The sequence below is a fragment of the Antechinus flavipes genome, chromosome 6 (genome assembly GCF_016432865.1).
Source record: "Antechinus flavipes isolate AdamAnt ecotype Samford, QLD, Australia chromosome 6, AdamAnt_v2, whole genome shotgun sequence".
Classification (NCBI taxonomy): Eukaryota; Metazoa; Chordata; class Mammalia; order Dasyuromorphia; family Dasyuridae; genus Antechinus; species Antechinus flavipes.
Window position 1 is genome coordinate 248391776 of NC_067403.1, and position 10135 is coordinate 248401910.

General features: G+C 35.9%; 1 protein-coding gene across 2 annotated transcripts; it reads right to left on the reverse strand.

Annotated features, from left to right (window-relative positions):
- Window positions 1-3294: 3294 nt before the first annotated feature.
- Window positions 3295-10135, reverse strand: LOC127540395 (olfactory receptor 5B2-like). Of its 2 annotated transcripts, XM_051965069.1 has the most exons (2): window positions 9217-10135; window positions 3295-3326 (listed from the first exon to the last, which is right to left on the reverse strand). In XM_051965069.1, exons 1-2 carry the CDS (start codon window positions 10133-10135, stop codon window positions 3295-3297), a joined length of 951 nt encoding a protein of 316 aa, XP_051821029.1. The 2 variants fall into 2 exon arrangements, with proteins under 2 accessions (XP_051821029.1, XP_051821028.1); XM_051965068.1 differs by lacking the exon at window positions 3295-3326 and having other exon boundaries at window positions 9179-10135.

Sequence of the window (10135 nt, forward strand, 5' to 3'; positions counted from 1 at the left end):
TTTAAGTGGTGGACACAGGCAGAGATGGAACCACTCAATGTTTTCTGGGTCATCTTCTCCTTTGTTTCAAGGGTCTTCCCTTTTTCCATCTCTCTCTGATGAACAAGGTGCATATGGCTCATTGGCATCCTTCAGATTCCTTTATCATCTGTAGAGACACAAGCAAACCCTCTGCCTCAAACAGTTAAACTATTTGGTCCCTTCCATTCACCACTCTCTGGATCTTTCCGCATCACCTGGCAATTATCTAAAGATACTGGAGCTGCTCACACTGGACACTGCCCTTCCAGTGGGTTATGAAACCTATCTGCCAGAGCCAGGGAATCTTCATAAAAAAATCAAAAAATTAATAGTATAAAGGAGTGAGTTTGGAAGTTCTCTAGGGTTACCTGTGGCTCCCCCTTTCTTTTGTTTTTAAAGGAGCATCTTAATGTCTGTTTCTCTTCTCTACTATTGCCTGTCCATGAGGATTGAAGGGTATGCCAATGGTATGTGAAATCTGATACTGGGCACAAAAGTGTGAGAAATATTTAGAAGTATATGCAAGGTCCACTATCTGTTTTTATTGCTTGTAGCACACCCATAACTGCAAAGGCCTGTCTCTTTTGTTGCCGAACAACAAGAGGTCCATGGCAACATGGATAAAAGACAGACGACCAAAAGATTTAAATTGGGTGGCATCCATTTGCTCACTTTCACTGGGTCTCAAACCATGAGGGCTCTTTCCTGGAGGGAGCATAGGAACATGAAAAGGAAGACAAGCGGTATAGGCTTTTACTATGCTCCTAGCTTCCTCTTTTGTTATTTCAACCTGGAGATGTAAAGCTCAAGCATCCTAATGATATTTAGAATGAGAGTCTTGGGCTGTATGAAATAAAAGAGTGTTGGCTAACATGGTGAAAGGTGATCTGCCCTTGAATTTCCATGAAAAATAAGACCTGGAGTCCCATATGAGAATAGACATGCAAGATATAAATCTTACCTAGATGCTTTCTCACTTGCTCCTAAAGTTCCTTAAAAAGCTGAAATATGTTAGAGGCTACACATTTTATTTGGGCTTGGCAATTCTTTCTAATATCTACTGAATAGGCTGGATCAGATACTATATTTATGTCTCCTGGATAATAAGTAAGAGCTACCATAATTGCATACAACTCATTCTGCTGAGTAGACTGCAAGGAAGTTCTAACTACTGTTTTTATAGCTAAGTCAGGAGAATATACAGCGCAAATATTATGTTTGGACGCATCTGTAAAGATGGTTGGTCCTTTAAGAGGGATCTTAGAAATGTTTTCTTCAAAAATCAATGTCCAATTATGTAATACCTGGGTTATCTTTAAGGGGGACCCATGTTTAAATTTGGAGCTGTGGCCCATAAAATTTGCCACTCTGGGATGGTTTCACAGCATACGTTAATTTGTGCATTAGTACAGAAGGTGTATATCTTGTCTGGTCACATCCCAGATAATTGTATTTATCGCTCAATGGCCTTTAATAAGATTCTAGCCACAAGCACTGGGTAAGGAATAAGACTTTGGTTTGGTTGAGCTTGGAGGGTCACCCATTCAATCACACTATCTCCTTGATGAAAGACTGCTGTAGGTGCCTGTAGGAAAATTGATATTTCCAAGGGTGTTTGAGTGACTATTTCAACCACATTAGATAAAGCCAGTTCAATCTCTCTCAAAGCTTCTTAGCCTTCTTTTGTAAGATGGCGGGGCAAGTCTAAAGCAGTATTTCCCCTTAAAATGTCATACAATGGTTGTAATTGATAAGTAGTTAAGCCTAACACTGGACACATCCAATGAATATCTCATATCAGTTTCTGAAAGTCATTTAAGGTGTATTTTTGTTCCATAAGTACCTTGGGCTATACCGCATATCCTAAATATTGAAAAGGAGCATGCCTTTGAATTTTTATGGGGGAGGAGGGAATGATATACAATCAGTAGTTCCTTAGTGTTTTTATGGTCTTTTGTAGACATGCTTTTAACATTAGCTCCTCAGGTGCACATCCCAAGATATCATCCATGTAATGTAATAACATAACTTTTGGAAATGCTTTTCTTACTGGAGTAAGAGTAGCAACCATCTACATTTGACATATAGTAAGGCTATTTTTCATTCCCTGTGGCAAAACTGTTCATTCAAATCTTTTATAAGGCTCAGTTAAATTTACAGTAGGCATTGAAAAAGCAACTCTTCATATCCTCCTTATCCAGAGGAATCGAATAGAAACAATCCTTAAATCTGTTAACCTGAAGAGTCCATTACCTAGGCAGTTGAGTAGGAAATGAAAGTCCAGGCTAAAGAGTTCCCATAGTTTCTATCTGTTCATTTACTTTTTCAAAATCAATCAACACCCTCCATTTTACAGATTTCTTTTTTTACAACTAATATAGGAGAATTCCAAGGACTTAAAGAAGGTGTTAAGTGCCCTTGACGCTCCAGTACAATATCCAATAAGACCTGAATTTTTTCACTGGTTAAGGACCACTCTTCCACCCACACTGGTGTATTAACTTTCCACTGGATGAGGATAAGTGTAAGGACTGGCAGGCCTTCAACAGCAGCCCTGTCTAAAAAGCTGAAGTGCTCAGTAATCCTAATTGCTGTAAAATATTTCTTTTCTTTTGCCTTGCCTCAGGACCTAGGAGGACAAAACTGTGATGGCTGTGCTGATGGTGTCACTGCCCCTCCAGAATCTCCTTCTCCTCACCATGAAGGTGGAGGTGAAGGAGGAGGATCAGGAAGCAGAAGATACCCTAAAGTCCCATGTGCAAGTTTAGGGAAGTAATGGTGGCTGAGAAATGGAGAAGCGCCACGTCCCTGAAACTTCTCAGCACAATACTTAATTCCCTTATTGCCCAACTCCATGCTCCTCCAGCCTCCCAGCATAGTAACTAACAATATGAATTGACAAAATACTTAAAAAGGCTTCCTTAGCTCTGTCCCATGCTCTGTACCCTCTTGGGCTATGAGCACCAATCTCTGCTTGTTTTTCTCCTTATACTTCATTGTTTGACACTCTACCTAAAAGCTTTTTTTTTCTTTTTCTTATAGGTGGGATTTCTTAAAGCTAACTTCATCTCATGGTATTCAGTTAATTGTTCTCCCTCTACCTTCCACATCTCTGGCTCCAAATTCTCCTTCCCAGACATGTACTTCACAACATCTTAGAACTTATTGGTCTGCTTCTGAGTTACCAAAAAACCTTGCTTCTTTATTAACCTATAACTTCTTCATATTTCCCTTGGGAGGGAGGCTCTGTTGTAAGCACTTGCCCCATTTTGGCTAAAAAACAAAAGTGACTAGATTAGCACTTACTGAATCTTCCTGTTTACTGTCTTTATATTTAACCAGTGTGAGTCACAGGGACTCTTCAACTGAACTTGCTGACCCTGTCAGTTGAGCTGCTGTGTGCCCTGCTTTCCAAGGCCCCACGTTGAATGCCAAAAGTCTCGAATAGCTCTCTGGAGGATCTAGGTACCAGCCCAAGTCCTTGGTCTTAGAAGAGAGGTGAAGAGGAGGGACTTATGTGGATGATCAAATATGGAGTCCATTTATTCCAAATTCTCTCAGCCTTATATAGCTAAATACCCTTATATTATGATAGCATAATGCACATATGCTAACTATATACTGCACATGCAGGTCCACATAAACAACTTGCTATTGTATGTAGATGTCTCTTTGCCACTTGGTATCACTTTATTTTAATTACAACACCGGTTTTCACTGCTCCCTGACTTCTCAGGATGGCTGAGGGCCCTTAGAGGGGATGAGAAGCTGAACCAGATACTGTCAACAGGGTTCCTTTTACTGAACAAAAGGGTTTTATACCATGCCCAAGTTTCCCCACTTCTTGTGGCATCTACAATTCACCTTTTCAATGGGTATAATTATCTCAGATCTAAATAAAATCAAAAGATTTTCATCAAGATTAATTGTGATGTTGAACATGAAAAGGAGCTAGGATAGTGAAAAGATATTCACAATGTGGGGTAGTGAAAAGATCTCAGAAGTTGATGTTAGAAGATTTGTTATGGAATTTATAGTCATTGTGAAACTCCAAGCAAGTCATTTATCCCAGATCAACTTGGATTTCCACATTTGTAAAATGAAAATATATTTAATGTTCTATCTCTCGGGATCATTGTGAGCATAGTTTTTTGTTTTTTGTTTTTAATCCTGAATATAGTTATAATTCTTTTTAAATTACTTAGAACTCCCAACTTACCTCCCTAACTCCATGTAGTCCTATTTCTTTCTGCTTTGTATCTTTGGTCTTTAATGATACCTGCTCTTAAGGTTTGGTTCAATCATAACTAAAAGAAATGAGGTAGTAATTATACATCAAGGTTTAATTAGAACCTTTGACAAACTCCCTCCTTAAGGACTCTAAAGAACAAGACTTAAGAATGATTCATTAATGGCTCTATGTCAACATAGAAGATGGTCTATCCCAAGCCCTTGCCTGCTAGAATCTCCCCTATATTGCAAAATCAATTTTGATTTACTGTTTATATATTTTATGTTTACTTATATGTGTATATATATTTTTTTACCCAATAAAATTTAGGTTCACAAGGACAAGCTTTATTCTTTTCTTTTTGTCTTAGAATGCACAGAACCTATACTGAGCTTTAATTAAGGTAGTTGCCTAATAAATTATTATGAAATTTTATGGAATTTAACTGATTTATCTCTTCCTTGCATAAACCAATATTGCTATTATTATTGTATTCCCAGATGGAAAAAAAATCTAGAAGGTTAACTAACACACTGAATGATCTATTCAAGATTCAAACAGATCTCACGAGGCCAGAATTTATAATTAAATACACAACCAGAAGAAATTTTGAAAGCCAATATGCAAAATTTTATATTTCTCTTACTTATAGTCCAATGTGTACTTATCAGAAAATGTAGTTCATGTTCTGTACTCAGGTGACAGAATTCATGATATGTATACATGCTTATATGGACATGAATGTGTATGTCTATATTCTTTTATAACTATAATGAAAAAAAGTTCTCAAAAATCTCATAAGAAAAATACATATAATTTAATTGTTGTTATGAAACCCAAATTTTTATTCTGCCTATAATTCTAAATAAAGTTCTAAGTACAAATTTATAAAAGTTCAATTAATTATTGAAAATATTTTAGGTTGAACATTCTAGGACTATTTAAAAATAGCTAGGAAGAATTCATGCTTACAATCGTCAAATTTCTTTATAAGTTTCTTTGTTTTCTACAATTTATTGAATAAAAATAACATTTTAATAGATTAAGTGATGGATTGGAATACATTTAACATTATATACCATGCATTTAAAATACAATTAATTAACATAATATAATTAAAATTCAGTGCTAGATTTATTACTTTGAAAAAAAAATATTTACCTGAACACCAAATACAGTCTTAAAGCTGGCTCCACATTAAATTTATGTCTTCATTTTGATTTATAACAAGAATTAAATAAAAATGTGTGTACATATAAATAGTGCACATAGTTTTTTTTAGAAAATTCAAATGAGAAAACAGCTCTTTGCCAAACTTAATGTTCTATACAAAAATGTTCTATACAAATATGAACATAGATCAAGGGGATTGTCCTTTGCTTAGCTATTTTTATGATCAATTCCCTCCCACCACCACCCAACAAATTAATACAATGATCCCATATTTCTTTAATCCATATTTGTGGATATGTTGTTAAATCTCATTAGGAATGCACAGTCTCCAAACCCTTATATTTCTTCTTCAGTTACTAAAGGAAAATCTGTTGGAATAGCTACAATTACAGAATAACTAGTGTTTGCAGAACATTTGGATACTTGCAAAAGACTTTATGTATGTTTTCTCATTACATCCTGAGGACAAGCCCATGAGATAAGTCCATAGATTTATTAAGTACATTTTCTGGAGGAGAAGAGTAGCCTTAGAGAAATGAGGCAATTTACCCATGGGGGAAAAGTAGTAAGCTTCAAAGTAAAGAGTTATTATTCACTTATTATATGATAGGCACTTGGGGGCTACAAAAAGGGCAAAAACAAGGTCCTTGCCCTCCAGAAGCACACTTTCTAAATGGGAGATGAATAAATAATCATGTACATACAATCTGTATAGAGTACTCATGGAGGCAATGTTAGAGGCAATCCGCTATGTATAATTTGCTATTCCTTTTAAATATACAATGAAGTAATCATGTAAATTTCTTTTTTTCTCTTCTATTCCATCCCTGGAGATGACCACCATTAGGCAGAAATAGATGTGTATATGTGTATATCTATGTCTGTATATGTGTGTGTGTGTGTGTGTGTGTTTATGTGTGTACGTAAAATTGTTTTGTAAAAACTTCTATGTATCACTTCTGTCTCTGAATGCAAATAACATCTTTTTTATAGTCTGTAAAAGTCCATTTTGGTAGTAAAAAGAGTCAAGGCACTGTATTTGCTCAGCATCATTCTTTAAAAAGTATTTCTGTTATTATATACAATGTTCTCTGTCTTTGTTGTATTCATTTTACTCTTCTTTATTTTGTATACATTTTCCCACATTTTTTCAGATCATTGAGCTCTTTATTTCTCACTGCACAGTGCCATTCCATCAGATTCATATACTACAATATGTTCAGGTAAGGTTTTCATCTAGATCTTTCTGACTCCAGATTTATTTCCCATGAAGCTCTCTATATGAGCACCTTAGGTTTATATTACATTTCCCAGAACCTGCCTAATATGTGGACATATCTCAGGTTGGGTAACATATCATTAAGCCCTAGTAGTGAAATACTTGGAAGTCAGTAGCTGAAGTCTTAAATTAAGCAGAATCTTTAAACAAATTTTGAAGAAGAGAAGATCTTAAGAGACTATTTTCCCTTAGAGACAACCGACTGCTCTACATTTACTATGTACAAAACATGTTATTAAACTCTGCTCTGACCAAAAGGATCAAACGAATTCTCCAGGAGACTATTTCCTTGACTGTATTCTGTTGTTAACCTACCTTATTGTTAGAAGGGATAGAAAATGCCCTTGACATGATAGTCAAGGTCTAGTATCTATTCATGGCATTTTCTCCTTATCAAGCTTGAGGAAAGACACTGAACTTTTTCAAAGTTTTAATCTATTCACTTGTAAAGTACACATAAAACCCCCAACTCCATATATCCTGAAGGAATATTATAAATATTAATGTATCATTGGATATGAAAGATGTGGTGTGGTATGGTATTGGACTTTAGATAGAAGATCCAGGTTTGGAATCCTTGTTCTACTCCTGTTTAGTAGGTACCAAATATACAGTGATCAAACTGAATTGAATCAAACCAACAATGACATGGAAAATACAAAGATATCAGGCTTATCAAATTTTCAGATAACTAATGTCTATGGAGATTAGCTAACATTAAAGTGCTATATTTTTTCATGCTTTGCAATTCCAGCTTATAATGATATGGGAGGATTGAGACACTCAAAGCAGAAGGTACATGTTTGATATGTCCCAATAGGGCCACAGATATCTGGAAACGTGCTATTATGGATACCATGCCAGGCACCAAGGGTCCAGAGGGAATTATTTTTAGAGATTTTAAGATATTTTAAAGATATTTAAGAGGGAGACAAGCAGGATTAAGTATATTATCCATGGTCACATAGCCAATAAATGTCTGAGGCAGAATTTTAACTCCTATCCTCCTAAGTCCAGGGAAGTGCTCTACCCATTATGCCACCTAACTGCCCCCTTAAAGGGGCATTTTCAAGAGAGACAGAGGAAGGGAATCACAGAATCTCAAAGGCAGAGGTCTCTCAGATGTTATCAATTCTAATCCATGCCTGAAAAAGAATATTCTCTTTATTGAATCTAAACCAATGTATGGATAACCCACTTGGAGACCTTTCAATGTGCTTCAGATGGGTCTCTAGCTCTTGTAAAATAGTTCAAATTAACATATTCTGGTAAACTTTATTTCAACCTACAAACAATCGTAAGATGTAAAAAATAACCCCCACAGAAACAAAACACCTATTTAGACACAGAAACATGAAACACACGTATACATAGATATATATTAACTAGAATGAAATTGAAATTAACATTGGCATGAGAATATTACAGGGATATTACAATGAAATCCATTTTTCTCATGAGATTAAGGTATTTTAAAAACTGTATGAATCATCTTGTGGTTCATATTCCTTCTTAAATATAGCCATAATATAGTAGTTTTCTGGAGCAAGCTCCAAGTGGCTCACAGAGAGATTAGTAAATTCTGAGCACCTGAATTGTACAATCAATAAATGCTATACATCAGGATTTAATTTATTTAATTTTGCTGATATAAATTGATCTGAAATGATCTAGATTTCAGAAAGAGATGGAGAAAATAATAACATAGATTAAATTTCAAAATATTGCAAGACTACATTTTTATCTGGAGAACTGGTTCTTTTGCATTTGCCAGCTCATTTCTTATTTGTGAGTTGCTGAATAAGCAATACCATTAGCAGCAAAGCTATATCTTCCAAAAAACTCAATAACTTTGCTCTTGAAATAAAAAAAAAAACCTGTTCAAAACTTATGTAATTTATCTTCATTTTTCTAGGAAAGTCATTACAATTACTGTCATGCATTTCAAAGTGTGTGTAGGGATACTATATAAGTGGAGCAGTGGGGAGTGTGTGAGGCGTGGGACGGACAAATCATTTTCCTAAATTCAGAGTCTCAGTCATTTACTGTGTAATCCTGGGCAAATCCCTTATTCCTGTTTGCCTCAGTTCTTCATTTGTGAAGTGAGTGGGAGAAGGAAATGGGAAAACATTCCAGCATCTTTGCTAAGAAAACCCAAAAATGGAATCACAAAGAGTTTGACAAAAGTGAACAAGACATAGTCTACATTATTCATTCTACATTACAATCTTGTAAGACAGAGGTTAGTATTAAGGACCTTTACACATGAGGAAACTGAGGTTGGAACTTGTTTAGAGATATAAATATGAAAGTATGTAAGACAATAAATTCAGTTCTCTCCTAACTCCAAATCTAAGACAGCTAAATAAATAAAATTATCTCTGAAAAAGCTTGAATTGTACTTCTCTGTGAATAAGAGAAATCATCTCTTTAGAGAGTGGATCCCAACATGGAGAAGATAAAGATGGGATTTTCTAAGAAAAATGATTAATTAATTGAAGTTGTTGTCCACTTAAAGCTTTCCTGAAAGCATTCTTAATGTCTTTGTTCCTAAGACTATAGACTAGAGGGTTCAACATAGGGATGACCATAGTGTAGAACACTGAAACCATTTTGTCTGAGTCCATTGAATGGTTTGAGCTGGGCTGAAAGTACATGAAGATGATTGTCCCATAAAATATAGACACTGCCGTGAGATGAGAAACACAAGTGGAGAAAGCTTTCTGACGGCCTTCTGCAGAACGGATCTTCAGGATTGTGATGAAGATTAGCAAGTAAGAAGTAAAGATGACAAGAAATGGGAAAAAAGAAGTTAATGAACCTAAGATAAAGATTAATGATTCAATGACGTGAATATCAGAACAAGAGAGAACTAGGAGAGGGGGAATATCACAGAAAAAGTGATGGACTATATTATCCCTACAAAAGGAAAGGCTAAATGTGTTTCCCATTACTATGGAGGAAGTCAGAAAGCCACAGAAGTAAGCACCACTGGCCAGATGTGCACATAGACTTGATGTCATGGTAGTGGTGTAATGTAAAGGCTTACACACAGCTGCATGGCGATCATAGGCCATGGTGGCTAAAAGGAAACTTTCAGTAGTAGCAAAAGCTCCAAAGAAGAACAACTGTGTAGCACATCCAGTATAGGAAATGACCTTGTCCCCTGTTAGGAACCCAGACATTACTTTGGGAGTAATAGTTGAGGAATAACCAAAATCCACCAGAGAGAGATTACTGAGGAAGAAGTACATGGGAGTGTGGAGGCGAGGATCCCAGGAGATCAGAGCTACTATCCCTAGGTTCCCTAACAGGGTGATGAGATAGATGAGGGTGAACATGATGAAGAGAGGGACCTGAAGCTCTGGAACATCTGTTAATCCTGTAAGGATGAACTCATTCACTTCCGATCTGTTCTCAATAGATGTCAT